We start from the raw sequence: 19,995 nt of genomic DNA, 5'->3' as shown, positions 1-19,995 counted from the left end.
GCTGATTGGATCCAGACTAACTGCTGGCCTTAAACCAAAATATAGTTTCTATTTTCCATAATTCATGGTGCTTGTTGTGCATTATTTGGAGATAATATACCTCATTATGCATCAATGCTGTTATACTACAAGAATACTTCAAAGCACTTTTTTTTAACACAGATGGATATCTCAAACCTCAAGAAATTTCACTGGTGAGCACCATTGCCATCAAGTGGCGAGCAGAGGAAATAACACTTAAAAGCAACTCCGGCAAGGGAATTCAATTCAATATACCTTTATTAGTCCCGCAAGGGGAAATTGCAAACTGAGGGGTGTGATGCAAACTAGACCTGTCAACAGATGACAGTTCATTAGCAGCCAGACTACACAGACTACACAGTCCATAAATATATATCAGACATACACTAAGTCATTTTTCTTTTCCTGTCTGGAAAAGTCTTTATATTGGGATTTATACCAAAATAAACGTATAATCTGCTGTAGTTCATTAAAAATCTGTTTAATTTTCACCTGTGAAACAACTCCTGTCTTACTGGATCCAAAGACATAAAACCACAGCAAGGCATCAAGTTCTAGTTTGAACCACTCGCCTGCTTTAACACGTTTCTGTTCTCGTTCAGCTCATTTGTAATAAACGCAATTCTTTTGACTTCCTTTGGTGGCAGAAGTACTCAGATAATTTTCAGCTGTTATAATTTTTGAAAGTGCAGCATCATAGATAACTGGTTCTGATAAAACTGGAGGGTGAATGTGAGATTTATTGGGACATGAGCTCTGTCATATTTATCCAACACACGCACACAATAAAGGTGCATCCACAGGACTGATAGCTCCATCATGTGGCCATAACAGCAAATATGCACATTATAACCTGCAAAATGAAAAAATAAGAGGAGCAGCAGCAGGCAAACATCTGTCTGCTTTTAAGTAATATTAAAATTGTAGGATGAGAATAAAAATCATTTTAGAGGCTGTCGTTTATGAGCTGTTGAATTGTATGAAATATAATATTTTATCCATCCCATTTATATCTGTAAGGTCTTTTAAAAGCTGCGACAATGATACAGACAACAGCAGGTTGATCAGTTTCAAAATTTTTAATGCAAAAGACAAAACAATAAACCATCTGGTGACATGAGGGGGAAAAAAATGACTGCTCATTTGTCCTTCTCCTTCTGCTCCTTCTCCTTTTTGTCCTTTTCAGCCTTGGCCTCCTCAGCTTCGTGCCGCTTGATGAGCTCCTCGACTTCTTTCTGTTTCAGCACCTTGATTTTTGTTTTCCCATCTTCTCTTGTCAGGGTGGCGATTTCCACTGAAACAGTCAATGCGGTGTTGAACAGATCAAGCACTGGCACCTTTAAAATCTTTAGCATCAAGGCAGTAAACAAAGTCTGATCATTAATTACTGAGCAACTGTTGCTGTACGTCTAGCTGGAAGTTCTAAGAGTTGAGAGTTTTACTAACTTGACTGCTAATCAACACTTCATCAGAGCTTGCCGTTTGGTTGGTGTTACCTCTGTTGTATCATATTTCTCGCAGTAACACAATAACAGTTTAGTGTCTCCAATTTAGGAGACACTAATAGTTTCAATATGAAAGCAAAACTTGAAGAAAGTACATCTGATCCTCACCTTTCTCTGCTGAGAGCTTGCTGACATCCATTGTCTTGTTCAGGACTTTGACAGCCAAAGCCAGAGAAGAGGACAGAGTCATTTCTCCCTCTTTGTAGTCCTGCTTCAACATGGACACTGCAGCCTGAGGCCAAGAAGTCGGCGCATCAAACACCACACAGGGGGAAGAGTACAGTCAAAATTCACCTTCATATATGGATATATTTATTGTTTCGACCTCTGAACTGTCACTGAAGTTACACTGACATCTGAAAATGTCGTATTATATCTGACATTTAGAATATACACTGATTACACCGACAGCACTGCAAACAAAATCTCAATATTTTATGTAATCTTATATCTAGATAACGCTACATATCATGATATAGCACATTTTCTATAAACTCAATGAATAAACAGTTTATAGAAAATGACCACAAGAAAAGGCCTGATTAATACTACATGTTGAATAACTGTATATACTCAACAAATAAAAGGTAATTACTCATATTTACTTTTCTCCTTTTATTTAGAACCTTTGTGCAAATTTGCAATTAAGCAAGAAACAAAATAGAAATATTAATGCTTAAAATATAAAAAGGTAAACAGTATGCAGAGGTGGTAAAAGAGGTTAGACGTGTTTCAGCCTGCTGTGGGGACCGGTCTGTGATATAATTTGCATAATCTAGTTTTCTGGCCCGTGTCACACTTTTTATGCCTAAACCACATCCGTGTGTCAGAAGCAGCCCCTCTTTTAGGTACGAGCTCCTCACTTTGTCTTGGCTGGTTGAGGTTCTCCTGTTCAGAAATACCCCATACTGCTGCACATTCACTCTGCTCCATGTTTGTTTGCGCTGCCTGATTTTGCAACACGAAATAAATGATAGAGCATAATGTGAAATATAAGACTTTTTCTGCCGTCACATGATATATAAACACATATATATAGACTGTATTAAACATGGACGTAGTCTTCATGATGTCACTGATAGGTTTCTGAGGACCTGTGGAAGTGGGTGGAAGTGAGGTGGGATGAATGAACCCTTCAGTACTAGCAACAGTTTTACAACACCTACAGTCAAACATGTTTCAACCAGGCCCTCTGCTGCCAGATCGAACACATCTAAGCCAAAACAACACCAGTAAAACTAAGCTAAATCTTCTGAAAACAAAGTATTATGGATCCTATTCACAGCCAGAAGTACCACTGTAAAATCACTTCTATATGACACTATCTGCTGCACCTGTTGAAATCATCTCACTGATTTCATTTCATCATTTCAGACTTACGGCACTGTTGTTGCCAATGCAGGTTGCCTTCCAGCCTCCATAGTTGCCGCTTGGGTCACTCTGGTACAACTGGAAGCCATAGTGTTTGTCCCAGCCCATGTACAGCAGAGAAACACCAAACGGCCTCTTACCTGTCAACACAAAACACACAGCTGCTACAGAAAGCCAAAATCCATCTGTGTCTTTACACAAAGATAAGAAAACTCTGTCAGTATTCTTGTAGCTTGTGTTATACAAGTTTTATACAAGAAGAGGAGACTGCTGTTACCTCCGAACTGTGTGTATGCCTGCTTGATGTCACACAGGGCTGTCACCAGCTGCTCGCAGGGTATTGGCTCCTGGTACTGCAATAAAAATCTGAAGAGAAATTAAACTGATCAACAGTTGCTGGTGAGTGTGATAAACTGGTAGAAACTGGAGCACAAACACTTTGGAAAACTCACCTCTGTGCAATTAGCCGCAGCTCATTTGTCAGTACATTAGCATCTGATGTGATCCCAGCAACACTGCAAGCCAAGTCGCTGAAAAAAGATGATCACGCATACACACAGACAAAACCACAGTGCAACGTTAGCCTGAGAAAGAGTGATAACTGAGGTTTGTATTTTCCTTCTGTACTTCAGTTCACTCACTCATTGAGCTTGTAGATCTTCTCAGAGAAGAAAACCTCATCGAGCAGTTTGTGGATGTTGCGTCTCTCTGCGGCTAACAGCACTCCATCATTTGCCAGAATCCCCAGACATGTTCCAGCGTGACCGATTGCTTCCATTGCATACTCCACCTGATACAGGCGTCCTGTAAAATACAGCCACAAAGGTCGTATTAGGCAAAGCAAGTTAACCTTAACAGTCTGAATTTAATTCAACATATATAACATCACACACCCCCTGGTTGGTTCATCATTACAAAACCACACAATCATGGAAATATTTCCCATTTCGAATGTCAAGTTTATGTGGAAATTGCATAAAATAATGAGCAAGATATGTAGGTTTTTCCAAACGTAATGTAATGGAGTAACAAACATCTTGTATGTGATAAATTCAGTCAATATCACATTGATTATCAAATGGGTAAAATGAAATTAGACTTACCCTCAGGAGAAAAGATGGTTGTTCGGGAATCATATCTACGAGACTGAACAGAAGAAGAAACAACAGGAATTACTAAACACAAACTGGACTTGTGAAAGACAAGCAGTAGCATAGTTTGAACATGCATAAGAGATATTTGTGGTAAGTACAACAGTTACCTACCATGTTTTCACGCCACTGAAACTGTCCTGCAAAACACAGCAGAGGTTATAAGACGACAGGGCGACCAGCAGAAACCAAACAGTGACAAGAAAAAACGTTTCAGTCTGTTTGTATTAATACTATAGTGCTCATTTCATATATTTGTAAGGAAATATCTCCTTACCGACAAATTGGTGAACACAAACTTTTCAGCAAATTGTCTGATAACTCATTTGCGCACACGTTAACTCACAACAGCAAGCGTCGTTTAAATCCACTTTTCTCTGCTTCAGTACATGACAGCTAGCTAAGCTAACTGCTGATGAACAGAATGAATCTGCAGTATCTGAGCATGCTAGCTCATTAGCTTGCTAGCTAGCTAGTTCATAATGAAGAAAGCCCTCTGATTGGACAGAACTGTACTTAAACTGTAAAATTGTGGAGGAATAAAACAATGCTGTAGCAAAGAATAAATTTAGACTACATTACCTTACGTGAAACGATTCAAGTTTGCGTACTTTTTCCCTATGAGTGTTTCGCAGGTTGAGAGGTCCACTACTTTCAGTTTGATGTTTCGTCATAGACACACCGGGATCTTGCGGCGTTGAGGACGCTCAACAGCGCCAACTTCCAGTGGGAGGACCGACCGATCATTCTGCGTGTCCAGCGAGGTAAAACATTTTTTTACGTACACTTTGTGAAAGTCGTACATGCGCAGTTTGACAGATGGGCGTGGGTAAAAGTAAATAATTAGTGAAATGTACTCAGTAGAAGAACTATGATACCTCAACCTTTAAATTATTAGGAAATTTATTGATCGGCAGAGGAGAAATTCAGCTGTTATCGCAGCACAAGTACAGAAGCAAATACAGACCGGCTAAATATAAAACATTCAGCTCTAAAATTACAAGAACACACTGAAATTGTACTTGCGTATATGTATTTAACTCCAAAAGAGAGCGGGTCTGGAGTTTTATAATTGTGGTGTTCCCCTCCAGCCCTGCTGTTGGCAGTAATGGGAGAATGGAACACATTATGACGTGTAAATTATGGAGAAAGAAGAAGAAGCTCTGCGGCGTGTCATTGGTTCTACCTGCAGCGTTTGAATGGGATCGGGAAGATACCTTATGATTAGCTAGCTGACTAGCTAGAGGCAGGCTAACTCTCACGTCGTTAGCATTCTAACATCAAGCAGCTGAATGACGATATTCGGAATTACATATTCTTTAATCGGCTGATGACATGATGTTTCTAGTCTGACCGACATTACGGACATGATTTTGGAATAAACTGTCTGAAGAGGTAGGTGTTTGCTAATCATACTCATGCTAACGTTATGGAACTTTGGGCAGGCTCAGTGTTAGCTAACACAAGCTCAAACCATACGAACATATCCAGCAGATAACGACAGGCATATTTTAATAAACACTCGGTGTCATCGTTTACTTTGTCATGTGTGTTACTGGCCGACACACGACTGATGCAGTTAGTTAGGTCCCAGTCGGCTCCACACCGTCTCGGGAACATGGTGTCCTCTGACTGGTGTTGCCGCTGGGGTCAAGAACAAACCGGTGTAACATCAGCTAATGTCAATGATGTTAAGATAGTGGTGACAAGTAAAGCGACATTTGTAAGAACACGTTAATAACACCAACATGCCGCGCTGTATTTGCCAAAGCTGCAGGGATATTTAATACGGCGTAGTTAGCTTAAGCTAGCAGAGTATGACCCTTGAACTCTCTCTCACAGATAACTGGAGACAGAGATCATTGATCAAGGATGAGTAGAAGTTTAACATCCGTGGCAGGATGTTTTCACTGTAATGACAGACCAGGGAAGAAATTAGTGTTGTCAGTTTCCTGGTGCATCACTTTTGAGGATTGCATTGTTATCATGCCATGTCATGTTATTATTTGGAGGGCAATAAAGAAAGAATAACATAAAGCCATGCTGTTATTACTGATATGTAAGTGGTAGGATTTTCCATTTAAGTTTTATTTCCTATTTTCTATAACCTATTTTCCGTCATAAGACATTATCAGGCCCTGCTGCAATTAAGAGAGCGGGGGGATCTGTTGGTAGACACGAGGGTTGAGTGATATGTAAAGTAAAAATGAGTTTACTGACTGGACTGTTGTTGTTAATGCTGTCAGGCAGGAATCAGTCTGATGAGGGGCCACCAACAGCTGGCAGGATGCAGCAGAAAAGGAACATCCAGATCATCGAGTGGGAGGACCTCGACAAAAGGAAGTTCTACTCCTTCGGGGTGTTCATGACGATGACCATCCGGGCCACCGTCTATCCGGCCACGCTCATCCGCACTCGGCTGCAGGTGCAGAGGGGCAAATCACTCTACAGCGGCACCTTCGACGCCTTTTTCAAGATTCTGCGGGCGGAGGGTGTTCAAGGCCTTTATCGCGGCTTTATGGTCAACACCTTCACACTAATCTCAGGCCAGGCTTACATAACCACCTACGAGCTCGTGAGGAAGTATGTCTCCCAGTATTCTGAGGACAATACGCTCAAGTCACTGGTGGCGGGCGGCTCGGCCTCCCTGGTCGCTCAGAGCATCACTGTTCCCATAGATGTTGTCTCTCAGCAGCTGATGATGCAGGGCCAAGGGGAGCACCTCACCCGCTTTCGGCTTAACACGGAGACTGGAAAGTCCAAAAAAGTGTTCGGACAAACCAGGAACATTATGGCTCAGATTTTTGCTGCCGATGGTTTCCGGGGCTTCTACAGGGGATATGTGGCTTCTTTACTCACTTACATCCCAAACAGTGCTGTCTGGTGGCCTTTCTATCATTTTTACGCTGGTAAGGGGCTGGAACTTATTTTGTATGTTTTCTACACTATAAAGCACTGCATGAATTACACTTTCTGCAGTGTATTTGTACATTCAACCAGTCCTTGTCATGTGGTTGATCTGTATGTGTAATGTTCTACAGAGCAACTCTCTAAACTGGCTCCCAGTGACTGCCCTCATCTGATTCTACAAGCCATGGCTGGACCTTTAGCTGCTGCTACTGCCTCAACTGTCACCAACCCAATGGATGTGGTCAGAGCCAGAGTACAGGTAACCATCGTTTACTTTGCACAATTCAGATTTATTTGATTATTTAATGTCTGGGATATTGCTAGTAGCTTAGAGAAAAATGACATTCGGTGCCTAAAGCATCAAAAAATTAGATGTTTTTCTCTGGCTATGTGGAGAAAGCTGCCAGAAAAGGGCCATTGTGCACAGTCCATTTTAGTCAGACATTTTTCAGTAGCTGATAAAATACATGTTAATAATTACCTCTCTTTTGAAGTGTGCAGAAAGTTTCAAGCTGTCATGCCACTCTTCTATAATTTGTACATATTGACATATCAGAGAAGCTTTTCCTGTCATGTCAGTTCAAGTGATGCCTTGAAGACCCAATTACCAAAATGAATGAATATTAATTGATAGGAATACTGTGTGAGAAAAGCTGTGCCCTGAAGGTTCAACATGAAAACCACCAATGACCAAATTCAGCTTCGAATGTTATGTCTGTTTCTGCATATTTAAGCTTAGGCCAAGCTTTGGATGAGTGGCCGAAAATAATCAGTATTGTGCACGTTGTAATAAACTCAATTTTCCCTCCAAGTAGACATTTTATATATAATGCAAAAGCTAAAACTGTGAATTAAAGTAACTCTATCTATCACCCGGCTATAGCTAAGTTGTGACACTGGTTTCTTGTTCCAAATAACAACACAACATGTGCTGCATGTGTGTTTTGTTTAGGTTGAAGGGAGGACTTCAGTCATCGAGACATTCAGACAGCTGATCAAAGAGGAGGGCTGTTGGGGATTGACCAAAGGACTGTCGGCACGCATCATTTCTTCCACACCCACCGCCATCGTCATGGTGGTCGGCTATGAGACGCTAAAAAAACTGAGCTTGCGGCCGGAGCTTGTGGACTCGAGACACTGGTAGAAGACACCTGGACAGACAGTGTATGGACTATGTGCCATTTCAACCCTCACATCAGAGAGAGCAGTGGATGAAAGAAATGCTTGTTTTAAATAACAGCCTGGGCAACAAAATGGGATCAGGCCAATTTAAACACACAACAGCTGTGTTTTAGACATTAACATGTATGTGTTCATACCCGCATATTAGTTGCAGATTAGAAGCCTAAATAACAGATCCAGGTTCAGTTTGTGATGCTTCTTAGTGCAATCGAAATGGTGAATGCAATGTTTTAACACTGGAAGATGCAGACAAACTGATTCATCTCCTGTATTTGGTCGAAAAAGTGAATGCATCAGCGTACACTCTGCTGTCACGTTCAGACGTCTGTGCAGTGGAGAAAAGCAGAAATTGCTGCTGTAGTAACTGCATTTGTGCTGTCCTAAAGCCAAGCAGTGTTGGGCTCATATAAAGGTAGAGAAAGGTAGTATAACTCCTGAAGATGGTAGTATAATGGAAGTGTAACTCCCGAGGACGCGTTCACATTCTCCCAAGTGTTTGTTTCCTTACGCTCATCAAACTGGCTTCTGTGTTCTTTTCTGCTGGCCTTTTTAAAGCTCTGCCTTCACAGTGTGGTCAAGACAATCTGCTTTTTGTTTTTATTCGCTGAACGTTAGTGAGAAGAACAGTAGGTATTTGAATCTGTGTCTGTGTCATGGCAGCCTCTGTGTTGTAGGTATATTTAATTTCCAGCTGTCCTGTACGCTGCACAGTCAAAATAAATGGCACTCCCTTACTAAACAGCACACACGCAGTACAATATTTTAGCAGCTTTTTTGTAACATACTAGTACGCTGTCTGTCTGGCGTTGCAGAAAATACTGCAGCGATCAAGACTGATTAATTAATTAATTAATTAATTAATGGCTGACTTGGTGTAACGGTATTCCGTTGTGCCAAGCTGCCATTTAAAAGCCTGAGACGAGACAGTGAAGGACAGTAAGCGGAAATAAAGCTGATTCCCTGTTGTGACAGTCAGTGTTTGAGTGCAATAATGTAAATGTTTTATCCTTTTCAGAACAAAATGTGATTGTACATTTCTTGTAAATTGCTTCAATAACACGTCTTAAAGGAATGCATTTACCTAATTTATTTTCTTCAAGTTGTTTTGGGATTAAGACCACAGAAGTGTCCGAGCTTCACGTCATGTTGAGTTTGTTCTTCGTTTGTTTGAACTGAATAACTTCTGAGTGTTGTGGCTCATGCAGTCTGTTGCTTTTGTAACTTTTCTTCCCTCTAACGGCTTTTTAGGAAAGGTGATTGTTTTCTTAATGAAACTAACACATGTGGTCAGTTTGTAGAACTGATCCTAGTTTTTAAGTATTACATACATGTGACATTAGAGGTCACTGCAGGTATTTTCATCACATGGAAAGGAGAGTTTAACTGCAGGCAAATTCATAAATCTGAGGGTTTGGTCAAGTGAAGCCATAATGGCATTTGCTCAGGCGATGCTAAGACGGGTTATAAACACTGAATGAACACCGTGTAGATTCAGTTGTAGAGTAAGTCTCAAACACATTTCCATGCAGTGTCACTCTTACTTTTCTTTGGGGTAGTTAACACCTTTAAAGGTCCAGTGTTTAGGATTTAAGGGGATCTATGTCTAGAAATGAAACATGATATCCATAGCTATGTTTTCATTAGTGTGTAATCACCAGAAAATAACAATCATTGTGTTTTTATTACCTCATAATGAGCTCTTTGTGTCCACAGAGGGAGCTGGTTCTCTATCAGAGTCTATCAGAAAGGATGAACCAAACACTGGCTGCAGAGAGCAGCTTTCACATTTGGAGGGGCTTAAAGATTAAGCAAGGGGTGTTCAGTTATTCGCAATCCGCAACCTCACCACTAGATGCCACTAAATCCTACACACTGGACTTTAAAAGCCATGTTTTCCTACAATTGTCCAGTTTTGTGGGAGAGAAGTTAATCTGTGCAAACTTCTGTTATTAATTTTAGTCTCTGCAGAACTGTCAGAAACGGCAAACATGCGACCGTGTCGTCAGTGGGCGACGATTAGTCTTCTGCTGTAAATCAGAACTGGACTGTCCTGTACAGATTACATGTGGTTTCACATCATGTGATGTCAACGTGTGTCTTTGCTTCGTCTGTTCGGTCAATAAAACATGGCTGCTGTTGAAAAGAGTCACTCTGTGCTTTTTACTGTTTTCCAAGTGCACTAACTTTACAGTTTTAAAGTATTTTGATCAGCAGATGTCGGGTCATATGAGTGCATCTGTAGTCATTTCAGAAACCCAAATCACTTAAACCTGCACTGAAAAATAACTAGATGAGCCCAATCAGAGCCTGATCAACACAGTTTTGAAGCAGATACCAACGTCAACATTTTAAATTTAATGTTAATGCTTTTCTGATATGAACACACGGCATTGACAAACATTTTTTAAACAGAGCTCTTAAATTTAGTTTGGTAATAAAAAACATAATGAATGACACATTTTCCAGTTGAGAATTAAACTTGCCAGCACTCTGGTGAACAAACTATAATGACTAAACCTGCTCCTCGAATCTTTGGCACCTCTGTACTGCAGTGTCGTTAGTTATCATCTGATTTACATTTACTGATTTATTATGCCAACATTTATATGTCTGATAAACTAATATTGGCTGATAAATGTCTCCATGTCTGATTTATCAGGTTATTTACTAGTCAGGCGTGCTGTCAAACAGTTTTAAAGGTGTTCAGTGGTAGTTCTAAGTCTTTTATTGTGTGTTTAATCTCAAAACCCCCAAACACTGATCAGACATGAATAAAATAAAGGCCAGGCTTCAGCAGAGTCATTAAAAAACAGATGTTTAACAATGCATTGAATCACTGCAGGCAAAGCACATCTGACTTCAGGTTTTTCTGTGGTTAGACAATGAGTCAACACACAGCAGGGGCGGATGACGTGTCTGTTAGCTGTCTGCAGTGTCTTTGCTGTGCTTTGTGTGAAGTGTAACACGCAGAAAACATGTGAGTCGTGTGTGTTCCTGTTGTCCTCGGGGAGTTCACTGTGCAGTTACGAAGGTCTGGCAGGAGAAAATTTGATTGTGTGGCCGGAGAAGTTAATGCGCTTCATCTGATGTTCTCATAACTGTGGGGCATCCATACATCTTACTGAAGGTGACACTCTGACACCAGAGGTCATATCTCATTATGTTAATTAGGTAATGAGATCAAAGGGTCTGCTGAGGCAAACTCACCTCGGTTTAAATCAAGTGTTTGTCCAGAAAGTTTTGGCTGATTTGACTGTAAAGAGCCCAATTAGGCAATTTCAAAAGAAATAAAAGCTTCAATCTGGAATGCAATTTTGATGCTTCTGGTGCCTCAATATTAGAATAATGTATTAATAATATTAGAAAAAATATGTTTTTGTGAAATACAGAATATTTTTACAGTGTTTTTGGATTAATTTCATTATAATGTAAACTCAAATTTTCAAATATGGGAGTGAATAAAACTTTCGACTTTAGAGGCGAATGAACTGCATGTGTAAAAAACGCAACATTTACAATCTGAAGCCATAAAAACCTTAAATTATTGTAAACACAGAATGTTCTGTGTTTCCTAAACAGGGCGATAGATGGCAGCAGAGAAATCTCTCTCATCTCACGCTTTCCCTTTGTGCTTGTCACAAATCCTCAAATGTTCACTCTCCCCTTCTGGAAAACATAAACCCACCCAGAGACCAACAGACAAATGTAGTGATGACTGAAACAAACAAGGAGGCTTCTTCTGGCTGACACTTCATGGTGGGATGACAGAGTGCTCCCTGCTCTGCTCTGTAACATTAATTATCAAGTGGTGTCTGGAAGGCGCTTTGTCAAAAAGATTGATGAGGGGCTGTCAGAGAGGGAACAAATCTGACTTGGCCGGGGTTAGAGGAAGGGCCTCTCGTTCTCATGGGATGTAATGGTGGTAGCTCTGTGTGTGTGTGTGTGTGTGTGTGTGTGTGTGTGTGTGTGTGTGTGTGTGTGTGTGTGTGTGTGTGTGTGTGTGTGTGTGTGTGTGTGTGTGTGGGATAAAAGGTAGGATAGTCAAAGCATGAAAGGATCGACATGAGAATTTGAGAAGCAGTAAAGGAGAAAGAAGCGTGAGAGGAGCTTTAATTATCTATGTCGATGTTTCATCCTCAGTAGCAGTGGATGAGACTGAGGTTTACTGGAAATCATCGTGCATTTAGACAAATATTTCATCTTTAAAGAATCACTTCACATTTTTCAAGTCTGTCTTTAAGGACCAGTGTGTGGCATTTAGTGACATCTAGTGGTGAGGTTGCAGATCACAATCAGTTGAATCACCTCGCCTTAGGATAAGTTACGGTGGCTGCTAAAGATGTGAAAAACGTAGAAGGCACCTTGTGGAGTCAGTGTTTGGTTTGTCCTTTCTGGGCTACTGTAGAAACATGGTAGTGCAACATGGCAGACTCATGGTGGATTCTTATCTCAGGTGATTATACACTGATATCATATTCCATTTCTACCAATAGATCTGGTTCAGTCCAAAAAACTGGACCTTCAAAATGACACGTGTGCCTATATGTACATGGACAGTTTTTGGTTGCTAATGTGACTCTAATGTAAGTGATGAGGGACAAAATCCACAGGCCTTATTTCTTAATGAAATATATGAAATATACATTTTGAAGTCCAGCTGAGGCTAAAATGAGGCCCCAGCAGTCGGAGATAGATGAATCATGTGGGTGTTTTTCCTCAAGATGGTCTTTTAGGAATAAAATTACACATTTATTTGTACTAAAAATGCCTGCTTGATTTGTTTAACACATGCTACTGAAACCTCATATTGCATGAGTGAAACACACTCATAACTGTGGGGCAGTTCAGCAGCTCAGCTTTAAGAGTCTTAATAACACAGGATGTTGGATTTTGTCCCCATCACTTAGACACTGCTTTACGAATGGATCCCTTCACAGCCTGTTTGAAGAACAGGGACATATAAAAACATCTGAAAAGACAAAAATGACTACAAACCAGGGTGTAGTGCACCTGCCTCACAGCAAGAAGGTTGCCGGTTCGATCCCCGGGTCGGGCGGGGCCTTTCTGTGTGAAGTTTGCATGTTCTTCCCGTGCATGCGTGGGTTTTCTCCGGGCACTCTGGCTTCCTCCCACAGACCAAAGACATGCTCATTAGGTTAATTGGTGACTCTAAATTGTCTTTAGGTGTGAGTGTGAGCGTGAATGGTTATATGTCTATATATGTTGCCCTGCCATCGACTGGTTCAGGGTGTACCCCGCCTCTTGCCCAATGACAGCTGGGATAGGCTCCAGCTCCTCTCGCAACCCCGAAAGGGATACTCGGGTATAGACAATGGATGGATGGATGGATGGACTACAAACCAAAAAAATATACTTTTGGGGGGTGAACTGACCCTTTAAAACGAGGTCCCACACCCTCCATATAGAATAAAATGAAAAGGCCTTTAAGAGTAAATATTTGTGTAAATGTAAAACCATTAAACATCAGATGAGATCAGATGACTGATACTGCAAATGAGATGAGACCTCAAGACCTTCCAACTGAACCATAATTCAGCACGGTCGTTAAAAGAAACCTCCAGTGAGAATAAACCATTAAGAACGTTTGTGTGTGTGTGTGTGTGTGTGTGTGTGTGTGTGTGTGTGTGTGTGTGTGTGTGTGTGGAGGTGAGTGTCTGTAAATGTGTGTGTCATTAATGTGTGGGAGAGGAGGCGGAGGTAGAGGAGGGGGTTTGGTCTGCTGTGAGGGATCACTGCACACAGGGAGGAGAGAAGGAGGGAGTGCGGGGACGGACGGAGGGAGAGAAAGAGCTGAAGAAAGGGAGCGGAGGAGACAGACGACAGGAGACGGAGGCTGAGTCAAAACCCCACGAGCAAAATGCCCAATTTTGAAGGCACCTGGAAAATGAAAAGCAGCGAGAATTTCGAAGACTTGCTCAAAGCTCTGGGTGAGAACAATTTACTCTTATTTCTATGAAGAGTTGAATGTGTTTTTGAGGGGCTTTTAAAGCATCCAGTGATTGAACATGAAATGAATAGAGGTCTATTGTCTGCACTATTATCTGTAACCATACCTGAAAAAAAAAAAGCATCACACCTGAGGAACCAACTGGAGACTATAAGTAGATTGATTAATGGTGACGTTTTCCACCTTTCCACCAATCCAGCGCGTCTAATTTGAGCTCCGTGAAAGCACAGGTTCTGGCTGCAGTCTTGTTTATCATATGGACGTGTTGAGTCTGTTTGCAGTAAATCTTGTTTTCTGTTTCCCGAGTGGCCAAGCTCTGCAGAAAAGCAGCACTTTAATGAGGTTTCCTGTAACACCTCTAACAGTGAAGCTGCGTGTTCAGAAGTGCAGCACAACTGGCTTTAATCACAGCACGAGACACCAAACTCGTGCTTTGCGGCTGAGTTTGAGTGATGGAAAACAAGGAGGACGGATGGGAAACAGACTGAAGCGCTCTCTCGTCTAATTGTTTGAACTGTACATGTGTGACAGACTGAGTTAATAGTTTTTCCACTCATTTGGAGGGCAGACGATGACGAGCTACAGGAGAACTAAACAAACGGCGGGAGCATTCCTCCCTCTCATCACCTTGTCACGGCATCCTCCATATTTGCAACATCTGCTGATAACAATCGCAGTTGCAGCTGCTGAAGGATCCTTTTTTTTTTTTAAATATGAAAAGTAACTGCTTTATCCTGACAACAAGAAGTGATTTGTTTTTCAATGTGGTATGACTCTGAGATTGATACCTCCTCTTTTGTGCATTCCTCAAGTAAATGAGCCAATTTTTCCCTCTGAAACTGTTTTTCTTACCATCCTTTTGGCGCCAGAGGCAGACAGAAAACATGTGAGGTGACAAAGCTCAGTGTCAGATGATGGAGAAATAGGTCTATACTTAGTGGCAATAAAGTGGTTTTTGCACATCAAGAAGGAATTTTATCCATTTTTGACTTCACAGACCTACTTGATGTTTACACAGCGGGCTCACAGGTGGCTTTGTGCATGTTCTCAGGTGTGAATCCCATGCTGAGGAAGGTGGCAGTGGCGGCTGCCTCCAAGCCCCACGTGGAGATAAAGCAGAACGGCGAGCACTTCTACATCAAGACCTCCACCACCGTCCGCACCACAGAGATCAACTTCGTCGTCGGAGAGGAGTTTAACGAGGAGACGGTGGACGGGAGAAAGTGTAAGGTAATTCGACGGAGATAACAGCAATGATGCACACAAGGAAAATCTGAATTCTTACTTCCAGTCAATCCATTTCTGACATCTATGTGTAAGTAAAAATGAACATTATAGAAGCATACTATGACTTCCTATATTAAAATCTTGTTTTGAAAAAGAATAGGTCAAAATCTGAGAACGATGAGATATACTGACTTTTAGTGTCTAATTTGTGTCAAACTCACAAAACACTAGATCCTACATTTCCCATAATGCAACTGCTAGTGTCATCAGTTATTTTTCAGACTTTGGACAGTTCCTCCAGAGCCACAGGTAACATTATATAACACATACGGGTTAGTACTCTGGGGAAATGTCCCTTTAAGTCTGACATTTTAATGAAATTAAGGGAAAACGAATGCAAGTAAGCAGCTAAACATGCACTCAATCTAAAAACTGTCATTTTTACTGCTGACGTCCTGTTAGCCAGGTGAAGCCGAGGGGATGAATATAGGAAACCTCATTAAAGTGCTGCTTTTCTGCAGAGCTTGGCCACTTGGGAGACAGAAAGCAAGATTTACTGCAAACAGACTCTGCTGAGCGGGAGCGGCCCGAAGACCTTCTGGAGCCGAGAGCTCAAAGGGGATGAACTCATATTGGTGAGTTTTTCTTTTTTAAATTTACTTAAATACGGTGACAGATAGGAAACAGGAGCGCTACATACAGCTGCAGACTGAAATTAAGATTTCTAGGTCTCACCTCTGGACCCACTTGATGTCTCTTCAGGATCATCTCTTTTCTTTCTCTTTGTAGAAAAAGCTAAAAGTTTTCTCTGTTTTCTTTTCTAAAAGAAATCCCATCAGACTCAAGAAGGAAATCTACACAGTGACTCCCATGTTCCACTGAAATTTCTCAGCAGATCAATGAGCAGATGTTTGGATGTTTTGCAAAGTGGGACGACGTGTCGAATTTGGAGGTCGCTGTCTTTAACCACATGAGCGGTTTCTTTCTCTGCCAAGAAGAAAACAAGGGATCGGTTAAAGCGACGGTCCTCAATTTGGGACAAAAACACAGTTATTCTTTTAAAGGAACCGTTTGGGGAAAAGCGCTTATTTCCTTTCTGAGAGTTAGAGTTAAGAGAGCAGTGATAGCACCTTCATATTTGTATAGTAAGTATGAAGCCAGAGTCAGCAGCTGTTAGCTTAGCTTAGCATAAAGACTGAAAACGGGGGAAACATTTAGCCTGGCTCTGTTCAAAGGCAGCAAAATCCACCTACAGGTACTTTCAAAACATAGCTTTTTCTATGTGTTTTGGCCTTTCGTCCACACACAAACTCAGTCCTAGGTCACTGAAAACAGACCTTTAGTCGCAGGCCGCCTATTAATAATAGCTTTTTTCAGGCTTCTGATTGGCCAGCATGGCTTTAGGGTTTGGGTTATATCATCGCCTCATCGCCTCTCATCGAGCTGCATTTCTTGTATGAAATGTGATGTCATTAGATGATATCTCATAGACAAAAAAGATAAGTCAAGAAAATACTTTTCACACTTGGGTTCAACAAGCAAGATCCACAGCTTCATATTTACCATCCAGACACAAGAGTGGTATCAATCCTTTCAGCGAACCCTCAGCAGAAAGCCAATTAGGCCCATTTCTTAATGACGAGCAGGCCACCAGAATCTTGGCAGAGGCAGAAACCAAAGCTGGACAGATGGTCAAGAGAGACCAGAACTGGGCGGTGACAACAGATGCAAAAATGTTAAACGATCTGGTCAATATTTTTCCAAAATACCACGTAGTTCCCAGGAAATGTCCGTCATTCCCATGGGGGACACCATCAATTCTCATGTTTCCTTTTTTTGCCAGATGAGGGTGTGGATGACCACATCTGTATCTGTGAGGCAGCACAGCATCATGATGAACTGTCTTTTATGCGTTATTTTATCACCTCGAGGAAAAAGACATAAAAGAGAAGTTTTCATAAAGGTCTGAAATGTAGGCCAAAGTCAGACTCTGCCAAGGCGAGCTTTGTTTTTCTTAATCATTTGATCTTATTTTGCTATCGGCTGCGTGATTAATAAAAACACACAAAAGGAACAAAAGGCGGAAAGCAAGTGAATTATTCTAACAGCAAGGGTTTCAAAGGAATAAACGAACATTTCGCTGCCATATGTTTGATGTTAGACAGTACTTCGTGACCTTGGATCCATCAGAAACACTTCGGCCTCCCGTTCCTGGCAATTCAAGATCACTAAGACAAAGACTTTTTTTTTTCTTTCTGTAAACATCTGGGCCTGCTTGGATTTATTGGCCAGATGGACAACAAAGCAGAGTCCAGTTTGGCTGTGATGGAGATCTCTTTGCTGACTGTGACTCACTTCTGCAGAGAGACGAGCAGGAAAACAGTTGAGGGCGGCTGTAATTTGGAGAGAATGCAGGTTTTCAAACTGGGGAAAAAAAGCTTTGAACGGGGCCAAATGTGTTTTTATTCAAGATAAGGGTGTGTGCGGCTGTCCGCGTTGTTGCCGAGTGATTGGGTGTAATATGATCTGCACGTGGGGCTGAATCATCGGAAAGAGAATGAGACTTTTCAAAGAAAAGATCATAAGTTTTGATGTGACAGCGAGGAGGGAGAGGTCAGATATACTCCCAGCTGTGCGGTAATTGAAACATAACTTTCTCATATTAGACCTAAATTAATGGCCTGCTTTAGATTAGAAGGTCTGAATGATGCTGAGGCAGAGACAGACTGAAACCTTCATAGTCTGTTTCTGAAAAACACCCCAAAAGACTTCATGTGCTGCTGAATGCTGAAAGGTGGTGATGACTGACGTTACTTTGCACACAGATACTGTACACAAAACCAGCCTTTAAAAGACGATAAAATGACATAATCATTATTCAACCTATTTACTTTTTGGCTGAGTCACACAACCTCCTCAAGGGGTCAGCAGCTCATGTCTGTGGCTCGGAGGGTGGGAGTCCCTGTCTTCAGTTAACACTGTGGAATAATTAAGGATTACAGCACCTCTTATAGCTTCGTCAGTGTGGGACACTCCTCCTCTGTTAGCTGCTGTTGGTGTGTGTTAGCACCGGTTCAGTATTGTGTTGCTGGTAAGCCCCCTGCTTGTTCATCTTCTCCTCCCTGCTCACAGACGAACACGATCGATCATTCACTGTAAACAGGAAAAATGCCCATAAACTTGAATAAAAGCGCTGGCCAGCACATGAGGAAATTAGGCTCTCTGGGAAAGATGGATGGATGTGGAGCTTAACGAAGACAACATGTGGCGGCTTACTGCACTCACTGTGATCTAAGCTGGGTGGACTGTAACGACCATTTGGAGAGTCTCGAGTAAAAAGGGACGAGGATAAATGCTGGATAATACAAAAGTGCTCTTACTCGTCAACGCGAGGAGCCTCATATACTTCCTTTACATTTCAAGCCAATAAATATTGATTTTTCAAAGATTAATGCAGTCCTGCATCGGCTACTTCCCGATGGGCCTGGAGCCAGATGAAATTGTGCAGCTGTGCCAGTGCTGGGGGTCCAAATCTGTGCGTGTTCTCCTGCGGGCTTTAATTGGTCTCATTGATCATGTTGTTGAGAAATGCCAATGGACCCTGGTGTTACCTCCAGTTAATGTCTCCCTCGGCATCGCGCCACGTGCCAGATGGAGCCGCCTCGGCTCCATTTTTCACAGCCAGCGCGTTTCCCCGTCCCGCCACGCCGCACGGCCCGAGATAATGATGATGTGTGGTGCTGCAGTTGGCCATAACGCTACGCCCCTGGGACACCCATAAATCTTTGAACTCCGACACACCCACCCTTAACCCCGGGCATCCAGTGTTTCTTCCCCATTTTCGGACCACTTTTTGTCACGTCTGTTTCTTCAGCAGGCAGCTGTGTCAAATAAATATCATGATGTTAGCCAGCTTTTACGCAATTAGCGTTGGAAATGTAGCAGAGCAGAAAATGAGGCCTGGTTGTGGTTTTATCAGAGGAAATTCAGGGACAATGCATGTGGCTGAGAGGAAAAATCTGACAAGTTAATACTTGACTGGAGTACATTATTCCAAATTACACGTACAGGGACGATTACTTTGACTGCAATTTGTATAAATGTCACACTAACACATTTTTCTCCAGTCTGGATTGGAAAGCTTCAACTGCAGAGAAACTTCTCTCAGTTTTCATGGTTGTTGTTGCTTGACTGACTGATTTGACAGTAAACACCCTCACACACCGTCTGCTGAAAGGCTGAGTAAAGCATGGTGAAGAGTTGAAATAAGTGTTGGCTGCGTGGTGTCAGGGCACTGCTGCTGACGAAGCAACCATCAGATTAATAAAAAAAAAACCCTTCTGCTCGATCTCATTTCAGATCTTCGGCGCCGACGATGTGGTGTGCACGAGGATCTACGTGAGAGCGTAGCAGAAGTCCGTGTCCTTCACAATTTCCTCCAACACATAATCTGTCTGTGATCTGTCAGTGTGAGAAAGTTCGCATAAAAATCTCAAATAATCTGTTTTGACATTCAGTGTTTTCATGAAAATCACATGTCCTGATCTTGGATATTACTGTTTTTGTTCTTCTTGTATATAATTTTTCTAGCATTGGCAATTAAAAGCTCAAAAGCATTACTTCTTTCTGTTATACTGTTCAATCTACGCTTCCGCTTACA

At 41.7% G+C, this 19,995-nt stretch overlaps 3 protein-coding genes across 3 annotated transcripts; 2 read left to right on the top strand and 1 right to left on the bottom strand.

Moving 5' to 3' along the window:
- Nucleotides 1-1,085: 1,085 nt before the first annotated feature.
- Nucleotides 1,086-4,751, bottom strand: LOC139329638 (proteasome subunit alpha type-4-like). The gene is made up of 9 exons (XM_070960003.1): nucleotides 4,631-4,751; nucleotides 4,163-4,188; nucleotides 4,001-4,043; nucleotides 3,539-3,701; nucleotides 3,350-3,427; nucleotides 3,175-3,263; nucleotides 2,907-3,037; nucleotides 1,635-1,758; nucleotides 1,086-1,315 (listed from the first exon to the last, which is right to left on the bottom strand). Exons 2-9 carry the CDS (start codon nucleotides 4,163-4,165, stop codon nucleotides 1,161-1,163), a joined length of 786 nt encoding a protein of 261 aa, XP_070816104.1. The 5' UTR covers nucleotides 4,166-4,188; nucleotides 4,631-4,751; the 3' UTR covers nucleotides 1,086-1,160.
- Nucleotides 4,752-5,223: 472 nt separating this feature from the next.
- Nucleotides 5,224-10,279, top strand: slc25a44b (solute carrier family 25 member 44b). The gene is made up of 4 exons (XM_070969555.1): nucleotides 5,224-5,443; nucleotides 6,295-6,957; nucleotides 7,090-7,217; nucleotides 7,911-10,279. The coding sequence occupies exons 2-4, from the start codon at nucleotides 6,336-6,338 to the stop codon at nucleotides 8,100-8,102; spliced, it is 942 nt and encodes a 313-aa protein (XP_070825656.1). The 5' UTR covers nucleotides 5,224-5,443; nucleotides 6,295-6,335; the 3' UTR covers nucleotides 8,103-10,279.
- A 3,675-nt stretch (nucleotides 10,280-13,954) lies between these two features.
- LOC139347583 (cellular retinoic acid-binding protein 1) lies at nucleotides 13,955-19,866 on the top strand. Its single transcript, XM_070987327.1, has 4 exons — nucleotides 13,955-14,088; nucleotides 15,160-15,338; nucleotides 15,857-15,970; nucleotides 19,695-19,866. Exons 1-4 carry the CDS (start codon nucleotides 14,019-14,021, stop codon nucleotides 19,743-19,745), a joined length of 414 nt encoding a protein of 137 aa, XP_070843428.1. The 5' UTR covers nucleotides 13,955-14,018; the 3' UTR covers nucleotides 19,746-19,866.
- The last annotated feature ends 129 nt before the right edge of the window (nucleotides 19,867-19,995 follow it).

This window comes from Chaetodon trifascialis, chromosome 1 (assembly GCF_039877785.1).
Source record: "Chaetodon trifascialis isolate fChaTrf1 chromosome 1, fChaTrf1.hap1, whole genome shotgun sequence".
Lineage (NCBI taxonomy): Eukaryota > Metazoa > Chordata > Actinopteri > Chaetodontiformes > Chaetodontidae > Chaetodon > Chaetodon trifascialis.
The sequence above is the reverse complement of the archived record's forward strand: the minus strand, read 5'-3'. Positions and strand labels throughout refer to the sequence as shown.

What these genes read in the sequence shown, in the direction of transcription:
- LOC139329638 (XM_070960003.1), bottom strand. An exon ending in AAGATCTACAAGCTCAATGA is followed by an intron (nt 3,428 to 3,538) that starts GTGAGTGAACTG and finishes ATCTTTTTTCAG; the next exon opens with CGACTTGGCTTGCAGTGTTG. An exon ending in GCATTGGCAACAACAGTGCC is followed by an intron (nt 1,759 to 2,906) that starts GTAAGTCTGAAA and finishes TCTTGGCCTCAG; the next exon opens with GCTGCAGTGTCCATGTTGAA.
- slc25a44b (XM_070969555.1), top strand. Translation starts at nt 6,336, where the DNA reads ATGCAGCAGAAAAGGAACATCCAGATCATCGAGTGGGAGGACCTCGAC. An exon ending in TTTCTATCATTTTTACGCTG is followed by an intron (nt 6,958 to 7,089) that starts GTAAGGGGCTGG and finishes AATGTTCTACAG; the next exon opens with AGCAACTCTCTAAACTGGCT. An exon ending in TGGTCAGAGCCAGAGTACAG is followed by an intron (nt 7,218 to 7,910) that starts GTAACCATCGTT and finishes TGTTTTGTTTAG; the next exon opens with GTTGAAGGGAGGACTTCAGT.
- LOC139347583 (XM_070987327.1), top strand. Translation starts at nt 14,019, where the DNA reads ATGCCCAATTTTGAAGGCACCTGGAAAATGAAAAGCAGCGAGAATTTC. An exon ending in TGGACGGGAGAAAGTGTAAG is followed by an intron (nt 15,339 to 15,856) that starts GTAATTCGACGG and finishes GCTTTTCTGCAG; the next exon opens with AGCTTGGCCACTTGGGAGAC. An exon ending in AAGGGGATGAACTCATATTG is followed by an intron (nt 15,971 to 19,694) that starts GTGAGTTTTTCT and finishes ATCTCATTTCAG; the next exon opens with ATCTTCGGCGCCGACGATGT.